The 19,310-nt window shown below is 38.4% G+C and overlaps 1 protein-coding gene across 11 annotated transcripts in view; it reads right to left on the bottom strand.

Moving 5' to 3' along the window:
* The window catches only part of PARD3 (par-3 family cell polarity regulator), an 888,439-nt gene that overhangs the window by 459,563 nt on the left and 409,566 nt on the right, over positions 1-19,310 (bottom strand). For 9 of the 11 annotated variants that reach the window (XM_006871245.1, XM_006871243.1, XM_006871244.1 and 6 more), the window contains exon 5: positions 858-989. The exons of the other annotated variants lie outside the window; for them this stretch is intronic. In XM_006871245.1, coding sequence (XP_006871307.1) covers positions 858-989 — 132 coding nt within the window. The remainder of the gene's footprint in view (positions 1-857; positions 990-19,310) is intronic. 11 annotated transcript variants of the gene reach the window in all.

Genomic DNA, 19,310 nt, shown 5'->3' with positions numbered 1-19,310 from the left:
TCCCAAGACAGGAAGCAGTGATTTCTAATGAGTGGTGAGCAATTTTGTTTCCATTAATTGCAGGTGACTACAACACAGAGTAAATCAGCCAATTTATAAGGAGACCTAGTGTGTCACTGTGGGTTAATGTGCCAGACTACAAAGCCCTTTGAACTGCAAGGCTGGTGGTTCAAACTCGCCAGCTGCTTCTTGGAAACCCTATGCAGGATCACTATGGATCAGAACTGACTCGACAACACTTAACAACCACAACAAATACTTATAAATTAAAACTAGTTCCTTGACATTCCTGAAAGAAGTCCTCAAGTCTAACAAAATAACATAAATTTCAAATTAACATAATTTTTCTCATAAAATGAAATTAGAAATAATGCACATTTAATTCCTTTGAAGGAGGAGGCTATGGGCAGCCTTCAAAGTATATTCACTACCTTTGTTGTTGCTGTGGTTGTTAAGTGCTGGTGAGTTGGTTCCGACTCATAGTGATCCTGTATATTTCTGAGAAGTAGGTGGTGGGTTTGAACCACTGACCTTGAGGTTAGCATTTGGGCACCACATCAGGAGTACTACTACTATGCATTGCCAAATAGCTGTGCCTTAGCAACATCACGAGCTCTTAAGGTGTGGGCCTTCAGAATCTATACTAAATATTCATAACTGCTCATAAGAAATCGTGGTGAAAGATGCCCACAGAAGTATTCTAAATTTATGTTAGATAATACTAACATATAGCCTGGTATGTCACTAAAGTTTGTTAGAATAATTAACTTTAAATCATCAGTGTTAAGGGGAAACATCTTTACGGTGTGGGCTAGAATATTCTGCCATGATAATGTTTATAAAGATAAATTTGTTACCTGTTCTTGCTTCTCCAGCCACTTGTCCACCATGGGATGACTGGCGCTCAGAGAGGAACGGGCATTGTCTCTCTGAAACTGGTTAGACCAGTTACTAGTATCCCGTGGTAGGCTCCGGTAGTTTTCATCTTTCTATTAAAAAAGAAGCAAAAAGATCTCATAAAAACACAGGCATTTGGACATTGGCTACCCAAATTTCTACAAAGGCAAGAAGTGACTGGCTTACAAGCTTTCAAGAGGGAGCCTAGATCCAAAGGGCGTGAAGGAAGGTAGAATCTCCACTGAGTAGTATCCAATCTGTGTGGGTGGGACTGATGAAAGGAGATGTGGATAGCACTCATGTGGTACAATAGTGAATAATTACTACCAGGACTGACTGTGAGGGTTGGAAATGTAAAGTAGACATTTTATAGCAAAAGGAGGGGAACGGTTGACTTTGCAGTCCAGGAGTGGAGGTCCTTGGGACCATCAAAGGAGAAGAGCAGAGTCCGGGACCCTACCCAGAGAAACAGTGATGCCAGAGATGGAGGCAGAGATGATGATGTGGAGAGATGGAGCATCTGGGAACTCTGACCTCAGAGAGGGTGAGGGTCTGTGTGCTGATGACCAGTGGGCAGGCTTGCGGGGTATATCCTTTGTTGGTTGATGATGCATGGAGTGGATTGTAGCCATGGTAATAAAACAATATAAGATAGGATGAATATAAAGCTAATGTTTTTCCATGTAACCTATCATACAATTCACAATAAAGCATTAAAAAAAATTTTTTTTAATCAGAAAGAAATGATTCTACATATCTGAAATACTTCTCCAAGCCTATACAAAATAGCCAACTGAGGAAACTCTACCCAGATTGCTGCTACTGTGTGCTATCTAGTTGGTTCCAATTCATAATGACCCTGTATAGGGTTTTCTCAGCTGTAAATCTTCACTGTAGCAGAAAGTCTCATCTTTCTCCCGTGGAATGGCTGGTGAATTTGAACTGCTGACCTTGTGGTTAGCAGCCCAGTGCATAACCCGCTTTGCTACAAGGTTTTCTTCCACCCAGACTACTTGTTGTTGTTAAGGGCAGTCGGGTTGGTCCTGACTCCCAGCAACCCTGCATAGGGTTCCTGAGGCTTTAACTCTTCGTGGGAACAGAAAGCCTCATCCTTCTACCATAGAGAGACTGATGAGCTTGAACCATGGACCTTGTGGTTCATAGTCCAGTGCTTATTGTATGGAGACACTGTGTTCCCCACCGAGACTAGACCTAAGAAATTTAGTCTTGTGCTGAGGAGAGGGAAGATGAATGACTCTATCAGAGAAGTTAGCCACACACATCCGTGCACACAGCTAACAAAACACTATACTCTGTACTCATGCCCAACTCATTCTCCCCAAGCCAAGCACATACTCCCAAAATACAGTTGTCTTCTGTCATATTTCACAATTATATTAAAAAGTAATTTCTACAATTCACCACAATTGTTTAAAACAAGAAAAGCAAATGAATTTGGACCTTACTGGGATCCTTCAAGTTTTGTGACTTGTACATGGTAGTTACAGTTCTAGTATAGATCTGTTCTGTTACTTCAGAAGCTAGTTTCAGCATGAACTCAAACAGCAAGTAAAGAAGAAGCATTAGTCTATCATGCTACCTGGTACATGACAGATGTATTAACTGTTCACTTGCACATGCTTATCCAAGTGGTGTGTTTACATAAAAACTTAGCTACTTGATATTCAATTAATACTCCCAGAACAACAAAATTGTTTGAAAATAAATTAAAAGTTAAAGTAAAAAAGCATCATACATTTTAGTACAGCAACTAAACCCTAAATACCTCCTACAAGAACAAATTTAAAATGCTAAACTCCATTTATTGTTGTTGTTAAGTGCCGTCAAGTTGGTTCTGACTCAAAGGGATCCTATATAGGATTTCTGAGGCTGTAAATTTTCCCTGGAGCAGAAAGTCTCATCTTTCTCCTGCAGAGTAGCTGAGATAGGCTTGAACTGCTGACCTTGTGGTTAGCACTTCAGTGTTTACCCTACAGTGTCACCAAAGCTCCCTAACCTCCACTGTTGTTGTTGCTAATGCCATCAAGTCAGTTCTACTCAGAGTCGCCCTTTATAGGGTTTCCAAGGAGCAGCTGGTAGGTTTGAACCAATGACCAGGGCTTATCCCTACAGTACCACACCAGGACTCCATGGTTGCTATTGAGTGCTTTCAAGTTAGTTTCGACTCACAGTGTCTCTATATAGTGGTTCCGAGAAATGGCTGGTGTTTGAACCACCAACCTTGTGGTTAGCAGTCCAGTGCTTATCCTAAGGCGCATGCCAGGACTCCATTGTTGTTGCTATTATTAAGTGCCATTGAGTCAGTTCCGACCCAGTATAGGGCTTCTTAGGAGCATCTGGTGAGCCTGAACCGCCAACCTTGCAACTGAAACCGACTTCGCAATCCAGCCCATTAACCACAGCACCACACCAGGACTCCAGGGCTCCATTAGACCCACTTATATCCATACTCCATTTTAAGAGAAAAATAAATATTTTCATCAATAATCCTAAGTCATTTGGCTTTGTTGTTGTTGTTGTTGTTAAGTGCCGTTGAGTCAGTTCCGACCCACAGCGACCCTGTACAGGGTTTCCGAGGGTGTAAATCTTTATGGGAATAGAAAGCCTCATCTTTCTCCCACGGAGTAGCTGGTAGTTTTGAACCGCTGACCTTAAGGTTCGCAGCCCAATTCATAACCACTACGTTACCAGAGCTCCTTTAGTCTTCATTAATCAAATCATACTATATAATTACATTTTAAATCTTATTTTATTATTGTTGAGAATACCCAAGCCTAACATATACCAACTCAACAGCTACTACATGTACAAATCATTCACAGGGTGCAGCCATTCTCAGCCTCCTTCTCTGAGGGATTCCTCCTCTCCATTACCATCAACTCAATGCCCCGAAGTTTCCCATCTAATCTTCTGAGTTGCTATTGTCACTCTGACTATCTCAGGCACGGGGGACGTATTCAGCCTGCAGAGGAGTTCCACAAAGCCTGGAGTCAATGAGAATTAAAATGATGTTCTGCATCCCCCCACTGTTGGTCAGGATTCTTCCATAGAACCTTTCATTCAAACATACAGCAATGGTCTCCAGGCACCACCCAATTCTGGTAGTGCAGCAGAGGAGGTATTTGTCCACGGAGGCAATTACCCACACACACTCTGAATCCTTCTCCCATCCCTGAGTCTCCTTCGTCCTTTGTTGCTCCAGAGGACTACAGACCAATTGCTATACATTGAATGGCCCCTTGCAAGCGTTTAAAATCCCAGGAACAAACAAAACTCAACTGTTAGCACATGTACAATCCAGGGATATTGTAGGACTATTCTCATCCTCCTTTTCTAGCTGTTCCTTTCCCCCAGTGACACCAAGTCAAAGTCCCCTAAGTTTAATAGAACACAATTATTAAACAAGTGATCAAGCCAATGATATCATGACCCTAAACGTCCAAACTGAGACACCAAATCTCACGAGGCTTCTGGTTGGACATAGAAGCCTTGGCAACTCCCCCTTTTTTTTGTTGTCATTGTTTTAAAAACATCTATCACACAACTGTTGGCAATTTAACTTTTTACAGGTGTAGAGTAGCGTAGTGGTTATGATTCAGGCTGCTAACCTCAAGGTCGGCAGTTCGAAACTACCAGTGGTTCTGTGGGACAAAGATGAGGCCTTCTGCTCCCGTAAAGAGTTGCAGCCTCAGAAACCCTGTGTAGGGTCACTATGAGTCAGAACCAACCGTCTCCAAGGTACTTAACAACAACAGCGTTCACTTACAACAATTACAATAATCAGTCTGCCAATTGCACCTTTTAGATTAGTTGCTGAGAATGTCAACTGTTTGCACCATCAAGGGAGTCCAAATACTACTTACTACAAGCCTCTCTCTCAAACTTGAACACGACAACTTTAGAACAAAGGGAGCAAAACATTTCACAGGGGAGCTAATAAACATAATAGCAAAAAGGAAATTGTAAAGTTACTAAGGGTAGATTAACTTATTAAGGACAGAGCCTCAAATGGTTTATTAAAGAGATAAGAAAAACTAAAAACAACCAAGACCATTTTGTGGCAGGGATCTTGGGACTACTACTGACTCAGGATCTGGCTTGGATATTCATTAACTTCCACTGGAGGTAATTATTATACCGACATCTTACTTTGAAATGAATAATTAAACAGAGAGTATTAAAACTCTCTCCTGCTTTTTCAGTAGGAACTGCATTTTAGAGAAATCAATCAGTGCCAATTGATGAGGGGAAGCATATCTTTTCAAAAAAGTGCCAAGTAATGGAAGTAGAATAAATAATAGAAAAATCACCATTTTCAAACTCCTAATGAAATAATTCATGCAGGCAAGGATAATCAATGGATGCAAAAAGCGTCAGGTGAAAAGTTGATGGGAAACTAGACGTTTGCATGGTGCCAAAATATCCCTTGCAAAGGGAAAAAATATGTCTACTAAATTAAGAGATCAGACACTCTGAAATTCTTGTTTTCTATGGTTCCTAGAACCCAGTAAGCTACTGGTATTCCTTTGTTCCTTCTGAATCTCTTTCGTTATTTGTTTCTCCTTAAATGGCCCTCACTGGGTATACCTATGGATTGCTTACTACTGTCTCCCTGGACAAGCTTATAAAAAGAGTGCAATCTACTCTGACAACTTCTGGGTATAGATCACTAATCTTTTCATGAATACAAGATCTACGTTCCCAACAAGATGTCTCCATAATACTTCAAAACCCAACAGAGCCAAAATGAAATTGACCTCCCTTTATCATCCACACAGCCTTCATAAAGAGGTTAAGAATCATCTTCATCTCTTTCTTTCTCCTCTAATCTTGACAGTTGTTAAGTTAGGTTGAGTCAATGTTCTTTGCTAGTTATCATAGTCCGAATGCAAGGCTAATTTCTCTCTCGTATAAAACTTTTACAAAAGCTTTCGAACTGACTACTGCTCAAGCCTTGACTTCCCCAGCAATGCTCTACACTTCTTTGCAACTCAGAATTTTTCTAAAGTGTAGGTTGAATCACATGGCGGTGGTGGTGGTGGTGGTTATGTGCTGTGCAGTTGGTACCAACTCATAGCGACCCAGCATAAGATTTCCAAGGCTGTAAATCTCTATGAAAGTAGAAAGTCTCATCTTTCTCCCGTGGAACAGCTGGCAGTTTTGAACTGATGACATTGAGGTTAGCAGCCCAATTTGTAACCACTATGCCACTAGAGCACCTATATACCAAACACTGTAAGGCGACCAGAGTAACATTTAGATACTGTGTACTGTGTACCACACACACCTTGAGAACTACACTTACATCTGTTTTGACACTGGATTTCCAATAACATTTCTTCTATAAAAATACTTGACATTTTTTAAAGAGCAGTTCAAAAGATACCCTAAGAAGTATTCCATGATTCTCATGATTCTCAACTGAATGTGTTTGTTGCTACTAACTTCTAATTTGACTTCTAGTTGTAGCTCTAACTTACAACTTAATGGTTAAAACTGGCTATTTCCACTCTCACAGTTAAACCTGGGCAGAACACCACCACGCACTTTTAAACCCAAACATTTACCACAGTGGTTGACACCCACCGGGAGAGCTTCTCCTTGAATAGTTTTACGTTTCCTATCTTCACAAGGTTTCAGAATTCCAGAATTTTAAAAGAACACTTTAATATATACATTTAATTGGTAAGGAAATGTTTTTAAAAGGTTAAAGATAAAAATAAAAAGTGAAAAAAAAAATCTCTACTGAAATATTAACTATATTTTCAGATTTAAAAATGCATAACCATTGTTTTATACCTACTTTGATTTAATGTCACAACTAAAGTATACAATATCTGTGGGGAAGGGAACTATGTCCACTTGCAGTTAAAAACAGAAGTGCACAATTTCTGCAGCTATAGCAAGTAGGTAATTATATATTGCATCCAATTATGACGTGAATTCACACATTACAATTTCATTAAGGCAGACTATGATGAAAAATCAAAAGGCTGATCCTTTTTAACCGCACCTGGAAGGTTCTGTAAAATTTTATTTTTAGAATCAACTTTGAGCAGTTAATGGATAAGAAAAATTAAATTAGCAATGGACTCATCACAAAAAGTTCTGTAACTCAACATTGCTATGATAAAGTCAACAATAAATCTGTAAGTCAATTACTGCATTATATATAAAAAATCTAGTCATTTATGGTACTCTTGAATCACTATCAATTTTCAGCAAAAATTCTACAATAGATAACTAATTGCTATGTTGTTGTTGTTACTGTGTGTCAATTAGTGGATTCCAACTCCTGCATATTATCTTGTTGATCGCATTATGCAAGTTTTACAAACATTTCCATAGGGAATCCTATAGAACAGATCTACTCTTCCCTAGAAGCGTGGCTATGTGTCAAAATTGACCTGAAGGTAGTGAGTGAGACTGAGTAACTAGCATTTCAGTCATGTGTTTCCTTTCACTGTGCTTAAAGTTCGGATAAGTATATTACAGGCATGTACTCATGTAAAGCTGTAATCCAGTAATTTTAATGTGAGAATGTCAACGAATCTAAATGAGGCAGTGTACTTTGTATTTCAAGTATACACTTGAATATTCTGTTTCCTTTCAAGTTTTACATATTCTATTCTATTCTGTTTCATTTTAAAATGTCCGTTTTTATGCCAAGTCATCTTCAAAATAATGTGGTTGTCTTAACTATGTCTATTCAGTCCTGGTGTGGTGTTATAGGACAAGCACTGGACTATTAACCACAAGGTCAGAGATTCAAACCCACCAACAGGATCCTGTGCAGTATTGCTATGAGCTGGAACCAATTCGACAGCACCGAACAACGTACAAGACTGTACGCTTCATTTATGGAACAAACTATAAAATCCCAAAACCTACTAGCATCAAATCAATTCCAACCCATAGCAACCCTATCAGAAAGAGTCGAGAACAGAGTAGAAACTTCTCTCTCTATGAGTTTTTCAGAAACTGTGAATCTTTAGGGAAAAGGGCAGCTTCACCTTGCTCCTTCAGAACATCTGATGGGTTTGAACCACTAACCTTGTAGTTAGTAGCCCAACACTTAACCCATGGCACCACCAAGGAATCTTGGATCAAACTATAGTTAATTAACAAGAAAGTCAAAAATTTTAAATAACATATTTCAAAACTTAAAGAGAAAACCATTCCAATAAAATTTATTTCCATTAATATCTTCACATCAAGTTAGAGCTGCATTTACAATACACTGGAAAATATGGTAAATCTATTTAATTTCAAGATCAAATCAATGTCTTTATTATCCTAAAAGTCTATCAACAGTACCAATATGCAAAGCCAAAAGGACTGTTACAAGTGCTAGTGACAAGAAATCATTTAAAACTGCAAAACTCACTTGTTTATCTAAAATGCTATACAAGAAAAAATACCATAAGGAATAACTCTCCCTTTTTTTAATTATAACTTTAATCCGCCACTTATGAGAATGCTCCAAACAGCCACTCAGCTTTGTGCTGGGTGGGAAATTTTTTCTCTTGCCAGAAAAAAACAGATGTTACTGCTGTGATCAGGGATTTTCCTTATCATCTAAATGTATACTGCCACATCATCAGGTGTCAAAAAGCCACCCAGGCTGGGAAATGCATATTAATTTGCTACTCACTGATGGCAGTATTCTAGTTAAGGAGGAAATCTTTTTCAGTGTCAAGGAAGTATGCATGTTCTCTTAACCTTCCCCCTCCCCAGTCAATTACAATTCAATAGAAAGAAATCTCACAGCACCCACACAATGCCTTGGGATACAAGCTTATTCCTGGCACAGGAAAGAGGGACTCTGAGGCTTTATCTCATAGAAGCAGTTATTTAGCTGATGGTCAGATTCCTCGGCTAGTCTACATGCTATGTTGCAGAAATATAGTACAATTTCATGAACATTCTGGAAGTAACAAACATTTCAATGTTAGCATAGGAAACCAAATGGCATTTCCACTTTGCTTTGATGCAAAAATCCCAAACAGCTTTTTAAAAAGCACAAGGAATCATGCCATATTAAAAAGTATCAAATAGTCAATGCACATAAATTTCACTTTTGCATCCTCTATGCATCCTGATGTATACTGGACTGTAAGGTGGGTTTGAACTACAAGGTTGGCAGTTCAAGTGCAACAGCTGCTTCTTAGAAATCCTATAAAGGGTCACAATGAGTCAGAGCTGACTCGATGGCACTTAACAACAACAACATCCTGGTGTAGTGCTGCGGGTTAATGTGCTGGACTGCAAGGTTAGTGTGAATTGCAAAGTCGGTGGTTCAAGCTCACCAGCAGCTCCTTGGAATCTCTACACAGGGTCACTATGAGTCAGAACTAACTCAATGGCACTTAACAACACCACCACAAATCCATCATACAGCTTCAAATTATTTCCACGTGAGTCTAAGATTTTCAATTAATAACATTTTTCAACTCTGTAATTGTGGTCAAAGAGAATTCAATTTTCTGTGTTATCAATTCTCCGAGAAATGATTCACAAAAAGAAATAAAGAAAATCATTTATAGACTGTGTAGCTGGAAACATAAAATTCAGACGAGATTACTAGTAAACTGTTGCTTAGAAAAATTAGGATGTTTGCTAAAATTATTAATAAGTATACTGCTGATAAAACATAGCAGATCCCCTTCTTGACTTTGGGGCCCGAGTTTATCTTTTGGATTGTAATGCCTCTTGAAGATGACATTTTATACAGCATGGTCTTAAGAGTAATGCAAAAGTGAAAATTTATGAGATGTTAACAACCAGCGACTCACAGTAGTGTTTTTGTTGTCAAGTGCCGTTGAGTCGATTCCGACCCATAGCGAACCTGTACAGGGTTTCCAAGGAGCAGCTGGTGAGCTTGAACCACCGACCTTACAGTTCAAATGGCTTTTCAGTCAGGCACAATAACCCACAGTGCCACATGGGCTGCTAAATGCAAGGTCAGCAGTTTGAATATAGCAGACACTCCATGGGAGAGAGATGAAGCTTTATACTCCCGTAGAGATTTACAGCCTCAGCAATCCTACAATCCTAGACAAGTCGGAATCTGATCTGACAGCACACAGACACCACCAGCAGCATTCTCCTGGAAAAATGCTACAGAGGGAACAGGTTATTAAAGTCATTAGTAACAGATACGAGGGGGGCTTCAGAAAGTTTGTGGAAAATGGAATGAAAAGTTAATGGAAAATTTCCACAAACTTTCGGAAGCCCCCTCATATATTCTTTACTAAACTGAGGTCCATTTTGCAACAAGAGACACTTGAGGAGCAAAAATCCAGATATTTTAAAAAAAATTTTGGAACCCCCAAAAATTTATTACGGCACCAGCAAACTCACATTTCATACTTAATCAATATTTTTTAATACTCATTTCAATTTTCTTTAAAAGTTGAGTTTAAGTTTGGAACATAAATTATTAACAAAACATGAATATAATTTATCTAAGTGCCTTTTATCTTTTATTAATATGCAAAATAAAGTCTTCTAGCATTTCTAACTTCAAATACTGTCTTTTTTTTTTTTCTCCCCTCAGAAATGTTAAAGCAATCATGTACAGTTCTTAAAACGTATTCTGGCCTGAAATTTCTGAACAATAATTCATGACTTTTTGAGTCTCTGTGATATTTGCTCTATAGATTCTAAATAATAAAATGTATATAAGTGAGAAACTCAAGAATGCTGAACATATCAGAAGAATATTCACATTGGAATTCTTGTTAAATACAGAAGTACACATTGAGAATTACAATTAATTTTGCAAATCAATTTCCAGTCACACAGAAAAAACTTCAGGTAGATACATTGACAGAAATAGAAGAATAACAATGGAATTTTACCTCTTAACTACTGTTGCCTAGCTCCTTTCTAAAAGTGTTAATAGTAGATGAGAAAAATAAACCCAGGAACATGAATCTGCATCATGTTTCAACACAAAGAGATCTGCCATGAAAAAGGATGGGCCAAAACCTCTCAGGGAGATCAGGGCAACTTATAAAGGCTCTGTCATTTCCAGAGTTCACTAATAGAGCACAGATTTCTCTGAAGACAAAAAATCTGTCCATGAAGAAGACTATAGAGAAAGCAAGAAGAGAAAAATTAGCAAAATTTAGCCTTATTCAGGCTACTTGATAGAACTACAATCTGTAGTAGTAGTTCCTAGCCAGCTTCCTCAGTTCAGAATGCCAAGATGCACAGAGTTTCAGAGTTGAAATGAAGATCTCTTTCAGTGTCTGCTGTAACAGGTTCTGAGAAGTTCTGAGAAAAGCTTTGGAGATTAGGGTGATCGGCCTGGTTCCCATGGTTGAATTTATCGGTTTCAATGTCCAATTTCTGCTCAACTTCTGATTTATGAGATTTCAAACCTCTCATACCTGAGCTAACCAGGAATATACACTTACCTGGAAAAAAGAAAGCTCTGATAGCCAGTCATACTACACATGATCCCTTTCTGAAAGAATCTGCTGCATTCTTTTCTTTAAAGTTATGAATTGAGTAAAAGTTAATAGACAAGATCATCAACTTTGCTTTTAACCAATCATACGCTCTGTCTCATCTAAATGATAACAATCCCCTTCCTGAAACAACAGTTATCCTTGTTCCTCTTTGTGGCTTCCCTTTTACATCCTATCTTTCACAAAACAATAGACTGCCGTATTCGTATATATAAAGTAGAAGAAGAAAAACCAAAAAACAATGACATAATTTTGACTCACAAATCACATCTTCATTATTTCCTGTATAAATACTACATGTTATTGTTAAGTGCTGTTGAGTCCCATCCAAGCAGTAGCTATCCTATATAGGGTTTCCAAGGAGCAGCTAGTGGATTTGAACCACTAATCTTGTGGTTAGCAGTTCAGTGCTGATCTTACAGTGCCACACTAGGACTCCATAGTCTTAGGAATAACCATGAATGAAATGGCTTTAAAACTGATTCGGCGATGTAAACTATCACATAATTCACAACAAAACATTTAACAAAACAAAAAAACGATTCGGAGTACAACGATCTGTTTATAGGTATGACTGGGTTTATCTTCTTTAACCCATGGAAATGTTCAGAAGGTGGTAGGGAAGAGGTTGTTGCTATCTTCTGCTGGATTGTGAGAGATAAAGAGCAGCTTCTGTAGCAGCAGTGCCCATTCTAGCTTCTCCACATGACTTAGACAAACCAACATGGCTGCTCAATTCTCCTGAGGCCATAACACTTATCCTGGTGTCAAATCTGATTCACGGAAAATCCAAGTGTGTTAGAGTTGAATGGTCCTCCTTTGAGTTTTCAACGGCTAATTTTTCAGAAGTCTATCTATCGCCAGGTCTTTCTTCTGAGGTGTTGGTGGGTAGACTTGAATATCAAATGTTTCAGCCAGCAGCCAAGTCTCACTCAGCTACACAGAGCTATAAGCATTATTTTTATTCCAAAGTCAATAAAGAAGGTCAGAAACACTGAAATGGAACCATCATTTCTGACCTATACACTGTAAACTAAGGATAGGTATATACTGTTGTTGTTACGTACCGTGGATTCGTTCCGACTCATAGCGACCCTGCACAGGGTTCCCGAGGCTGTATATCTTTACAGGAGCATAAAGCCTCATCTTTCTCCCGTGGAACAGCTGGTAGTTTCGAACTGCCAACCTTGAGGTTAGCAGCCCGATTCAAAACCACTGTGCTACCAGAGCTCCTTAAGGATAAGTATATAAGAGATGACAAAATACAAACGTTTCAAATTACATTAAATTATGAAGATTTCAACTCACTTTCTTAAACTACAGTGAAGATAAAGAGCAACATGTGATCAATGTCGCTTGACTTTGAAAAATGTTATTTAAATTTGGAACATTTAAAAAACATCTTAGAAAGTACTACACATTTCTTGTTTTGAAGTTAAAAAAAAGCTCATCCACACTTCAACTCATTGAAAAATATAGAACTCTAACTTTTTTCATCTCAAAACTAAGTTTAAAAGTAGCAATAGTATTTTGCATAAAACTACTTAGCACAGTATCAACAGAGAAAGGGAACAGATGCTAGGGAACGAGGCAAAGAAAGTCAAACACTTAGAGTTTCCTAATTCCAAACTACCTACACTCTTTTCTTTTCTTTTCTTTTTCTTTTTAAGTTTTTACTGTGAATTGACTGATAGTTTACATGGGGAACATCAGTTTGTTTCATTGCAATGACTGCAATCCCCTGCATGCTTCATCATTCAACAGTATTTGCTTCTATTCCCTCTGGGTTGTTTTTTTGGATGTGCACCAAAACACTCAGGGATATACAATCATTCAAACAGCCAAAGGGCAAACCCTGCCCACCGACCACCCACACACATCCCCTCTCCCTCCATGAGTCTAGAATCCTCAGCTGCTCCATCTCTCCATGCCATCATCTCTACCTACCTACACTCTTAATATATAAATCTAGGTATAGTCTAAAATGCAATTTTCTGAAAGTTTTACTTTTAATTGTGAATATTAAGTCCTAAGGTAAATCATTTCCATGGAAATGCCTTGAAAACTCAGGAGAAAAAAAAAAGTTTACTCTTACTTATCATGAAACTATCTTATGTATTGACTCTCATATAATAATAATAATGACTCTTCTAGAGAGTTCTATTCCTACACAGGAAGCATTTAAAACAAAGTTATCAATGATACAAACTTTTACAGTTAAGTTCCTCTCTCCAATTCCATCATCAGCTAAAGCATGCATTCTGAGCATGGATATTAATAATCATGGAAAGTGAGCATTTTCTGACCATGATATCAATAATGAATCAAATGATAAAATCTCCAAATTATAATCAAAAGTTATAATTTCAGAAAATAGGATTCAGAATTTTAAAGCAATTCCTGTTGAAAAATAAAAACAAAAAACAAAAAAGAATGGAAACAATACAACTGCTGTACTGGGATGGTGCAACAAAATTTGAACACAAAAGTGTGACTATCTCAAGAATGTTGTTGTTGTTGTTGTTATTAAGTGCTGTTGAGTCGGTTACTACCCATAGCGACCCTGTATAGGGTTTCCAAGGAGACACTGGTGAGTTTGAACTTCCAACATGGCAGTTCAAACGGCTTTGCAGTCTGACGCATTCACCCACAGCGCCACACCAGGACTCAATTTCAAGAATATAGCATATTTAATACTGGTGAGCACTTCTTAAAATTTGGGGTGAAGAAAGATGGAACAATGAAGCAGCAATTAGCAAAATTAGGTGAAGAAATTCTAATATAATTAGAAAGTCTAATATAGCAAAAAATATATATACAATTAAAAAAACGATCAAGTGTGTCAGAAGTCTCATGGAAAACCAAGCTGGTTGCTGTTGAGTCAATTCTGACTTATGGAGACCTCATGTGGGTCAGAATAGGACTGTGCACCATAGGGTTTCCAATGGCTGATCTTTCAGAAGTAGATCAGCAAGCCTTTCTTCCAAGCTACCTCTGGGTCAACTCAAACTGTCAACATTTCAGTTGGCAACCAAGAGTTTAACCATTTGGACCATCTACATATTACATCTTAACTAACCATGGTATATTTCTAAAAATCAAGAAGTTAGCATTAGTACAATACTACTAGCTAAATTAAAGGCTTTTTTTGCATTTTCCCAGTGTGTGCCACTCTGTGTCCTCTCGTGTGACAGTTCAAAAGAGTCCCTGGTTTTTCAAGACCATGATCTTTTTGGTAGGTCGTGTTTATCCAAAAATGTATCCATCTCTTTTAAATTTTCAAATTTGTTGGAGTATAACTCTTCATAGTATTCTGTTATTATCCTTTTTATTTCGTTTGGTTCCATTGTGACTTCACCCATGTGGTTTCTAATGCGTGTTATTTGTGTCCTCTCTCTCTTTTCTTTTGTTAGGTTTGCCAGTGGTCTGTCGATTTTATTAATTCTTTCAAAGAACCAGCTTCTCGTCTTGTTGATTGTTTCTATAGTTTTTCTGTTTTCTATCTCATTTATTTCTGCTCTGATCTTTATTATTTCTTTTCTTTTAGTGACTGTGGGTTCCCTCTGTTGGTCCGTTTCTAATTGTTGTAGATGCCGTGTTAATGTGTTAATTTTAGTTTTTTCTTCTTTTTGGGTGTGTGCGTTTATTGCTATAAATTGTCCTCTCAGCACCGCTTTCGCCGTGTCCCAGAGATTTTGGTATGTTGTGTTTTCATTCTCATTGATTTCGAGAAACTTTGCAAATTCTCGCTTGATTTCTTCTACTACCCAGTCGCTTTTCAGCAGAGTGTTGTTCAGTTTCCATGTATTTGTCTTGGCTTCCTTGGTTTTTCTATTGTTGATTTCTAATTTGATAGCCTTGTGGTCTGAGAATATGCTTTGTAGTATTTTGATGTTTGTAAATTTATGGAGACTTGTTTTGTGGCCTAAAACATGATCTATTCTGGAGAATGTTCCATGTGCACTTGAAAAGAAAGTGTATTGTGTAGTTGTTGGGTTGAATGCTCTATATATATCTATAAGGTCTAGTTGGTTAATTATGTTGTTCAGCCCTTCTGTGTCTTTGTCAAGTTTCTTTCTGGTTGTTCTGTCCATTTTTGAGAGTGGTGTATTAAAGTCTCCCACTATTATTGTAGATTCATCTATTTCTTTCTTCAAATCTGCTAGAGTTTGTTTTAGATATTTTGGGGCTCTTTCATTGGGAGCATAGATATTTAATATGGTTATTTCATTTTGTTCAATTGTCCCTTTAATCATGAGATAATGACCATCTTTATCTATTATGCTGGCTTTTGTCTTAAAGTTAATTTTGTCTGAGATTAGCACTGCCACTCCTGATCTTTTTTTGATGCAGTTAGCCTGGTATATTTTCCCCCATCCTTTTACTTTTAACCTGTCTCTGTCTTTGTGTGTGAGATGTGTCTCTTGCAGACAGCATATTGAGGGATCTTGTTTTCTTATCCATTCTGCCACCCTCCGTCTCTTGATAGGTGCATTCAGAAGACCATGATCTTTTTGAAGAAAACAAGTCATGTATTTTGTGTCCCTCTACTTTGGACTGTCTGCTGTTTTCTGATGATTAATCTGGGGTTATCGGTTTGGGGGAAGAAAACCCTTCCTGTGCTGAAATGTCTTCTCATCACATTCTATCAGAGATACAAGACATCACCTTGACTCATCACTGATAATGCTAAGGACGTTTGATCACCTGGTCAAGGTCACCTGGTCAAGGTCACCTCTTAGGTTTCTCCACTCTCATGTTATTGTTTCACTTTCCAAACTCTGGTCTTTGGAAAAGAGGCACTAAAAACTGTCAACACTCAAGAGAAGGAGAAATAAGTACCACCTACTTAGATTTCACCCATCTTCCTCATTTATTTGTTGATTCAATAATTCATTCACATCAGCACAAGTTGTTGTTTTCAAGTAATTTACAACTCATAGTGACACTTTATAGGATTTCTGAGGAGTAGCTGGTGGGTTTGAATTGTCGACTTTGCAGATAGTAGTCCAGTGCTTATCCTGCAATGCCACATAAGGACTCTATATCAGCAGATACTCATGGATATTTATTGAATGTGGGGGTTTTAATTCAATACTGTCATTTGTGTTGTTGTTAAGTGCCATCAAGTCAGTTCTGACTCATAGCGACCCTGAACAGGGTTTCCGAGGCTGTAAATCTTTACAGGAGTAGAAAGCCTCATCTTTCTCCCGCGGAGCAGCTGGTAGTTTCGAACTGCTGACCTTGTGGTTCGCAGCCCGATTTGTAACCACTACGCTACCAGAGCTCCTTTTTTACACTGTCATTTTTACACTGCTAATAAATTATTTAAAATAATGTCAAAAAAATGGATCTGGCATATAATTATTAAATAATAGCCAAACTTACAAAACATAGCTAGCTTAGAGATGGGGTAAATGAATATTATTTCTATGACAACTGTGAAAAGTCTTGACTGAAACATTTTTCTCCAAAGGCAGGCCCAGAGCATAATGATACCTGGAATATATGCAAATTCAAACCATGGCTGCACAGAGCTAGACCATCTAAAGAGCAAACGCCAGATACTCCAATTTAATCAATCCCACGTTACACTTTTCTTGTTAATCATAGACTTGAACTAACATCTTCTAACTTCATGACATGAAGGATACAAGTAAATAACCTGCAACAATTAAGAAGAGAATGCAACTTCAAAAGATGAAATGAGGTCAACATCTTTCTAAGAGTACCATGTGAAGGTTTTGTTTCACATAATCACTTAGTTGAAGCAATTTCTGGACCTCTTCCCTAAGCCTAGCAAAACAGGTGCTAACGTATTCATTTCCCTCAAAATTGTATATAACTTTAAGAGTGCTCAAAAATGATTTTGACATTACCTTGGATTTATATTCCTGAAATGGTTTGTGAACTCTAAAAATATCACATCCAGACTCAAAAATTTTTTCAATAGCACCTTAGGATGTTATAACTTTGAACACAAATTACAATATTTAGGGCACGTGAAGACAGCTTATATTCCTAAATGTACTACAGAAATAAATGAGCCTTGGGAAGGTTATTAACAACTCAAACTAGGTGAGCCTGGCACTTAAAGCTGGCCCATTGTAGAAATGATTATAACCATCACTTTCTGAAAGAACAAAGATGCATTGCATTCAAATTAAGATCTTTTAATATGCAAAACAGAAGGGTGACATTTATAGTTTTAGAGACCTTTAACAGGAAATACAAATGTCTCAGCAGAACACTCTAAGATCTAGGTCTCAGCTGGGTCTCCCTTGAAGCTAATGCTGCAGAAAATTAAACACAGCTATAGGCGTGTCACAGAGGAAACGTATTGTTTTAAATAACTATCTTAGCTCGTCCTCTGAGGTTTGAATGACTAACTGGCTGACTTTATGCTTGGTTCACAAAGATCCATAAAATAGACAGCATTCTTTCAAGAGCTGTGTTGAAGACACAGAAACTCCACCTCCACCGCACACATCATTTTCCTAAGCATTTTTGGGTTTTTTTTTTACCAGTATTTTTTTTACATGTTGCTGACTTCCTATCCAAATCTATTCAATGTTAAGTCTCAGTCTCGGTACATGCTGACCCTGAGGTTTGATTCCCAGTAGCTGACCCAAGCCAGTCCACCCCTGAGTTTTTAAAACAGCCCCCTGACCAACAGGAGCTCTGTAAACTGCTTTATTCAAAACAGGAAGCAATCACTTGTTACGCCCTCACCAGAGGTGCATGGGGCTGCTCACCCAGGTAAGAGAGGACACTTAGGTGGGCGAGGCCAACACACCACAGCCATGACCATTTTGCCCCAAGTCTAGCAGATACCTGGGGATAATTGGGCCATTTGAATCTCCCAATCCCACAGGAGCACTGGGGCCAGTAAGACATCCACAAGTACAGAAGGATCACATGTCTACCTGAGGCCCAGGCGTTGTATGCCTGTACTCGGGTTATTCTGTTTCTGCGCTTCACACAGGACTGGCACCACTGAACCCAAGCAAGTAACAGCTACCACCAGCTGCTGGACCAGCTTGTATTTGGGCTATGGTACCCTAGTATGCATCCCTTTGCCCATCTCCAGAGCCATGTACCTGCTGCATGTAGAATTGTTGTTAGGTGCCATCGAATCGGTATCGACCCAGAGCGACATTATGCACAGCAGAACGAAACACTGCCTGATCCTGGGCCAACCTCATTATTGTTGTCACACGTGAGTCCATCGATGCTGCCACTTGGCCAATCCATCTCGTTGGAGGTCTTCCTCTTTTCCTCTGACCCTCCACCTTACCAAACATGATATCATTCTTCAGCGACTAGTCTCTCCAGACAATATGTCCGAAATATGAGAGACGAAGTTTGGTCATCTTGGCCTCTAAGAGAGCTCTGACTGCACTTCTTCCAAAACGGATCTATTGGTTCTTTTGGCAGCCCATGTCACATTCAATATTCTCCTTGAACACCAGAACTCAAAGGCAACAATTCTTCTACGGTCTTCCTTATTCACTGTCCAGCTTTCACATGCATATGAGGTTATTGAAAATAGCATGGATTTGGTCAGGTGCACCTTAGTTCTCAATCTGACATCCTTGCTCTTCAACACTTTAAAACGGGGCTTGTGCAGGAGATTTGTCTAATGCAATACGTAGTTTAATCTCTTGACTGCTGCTTCCGTGAGTGTTGATAGTTGACCCAAGAAGAATGAATTCCTTAACAACTTCAATCTTTTCTCCGTTGATAAGAATGTTGTTTATTGATCCAATGGTGACGATTTTTGTTTTCTTGACACTGAGATGCAATCCATACCAAAGGTTGTGCTCTTTGATCTTCATCAGTAAATGTTTTAAGTCCTCTTCACTTTCAGCAAACAAGGTTGTATCATCTGCATATCTCAGGTTGTTAATGAGT

The sequence above is a fragment of the Chrysochloris asiatica genome, unplaced genomic scaffold (assembly GCF_000296735.1).
Source record: "Chrysochloris asiatica unplaced genomic scaffold, ChrAsi1.0 scaffold00164, whole genome shotgun sequence".
In the NCBI taxonomy this organism is placed as follows: domain Eukaryota; kingdom Metazoa; phylum Chordata; class Mammalia; order Afrosoricida; family Chrysochloridae; genus Chrysochloris; species Chrysochloris asiatica.
Note: the sequence above shows the minus strand (reverse complement) of the source record. Positions and strands in the feature narration are given on the sequence as shown.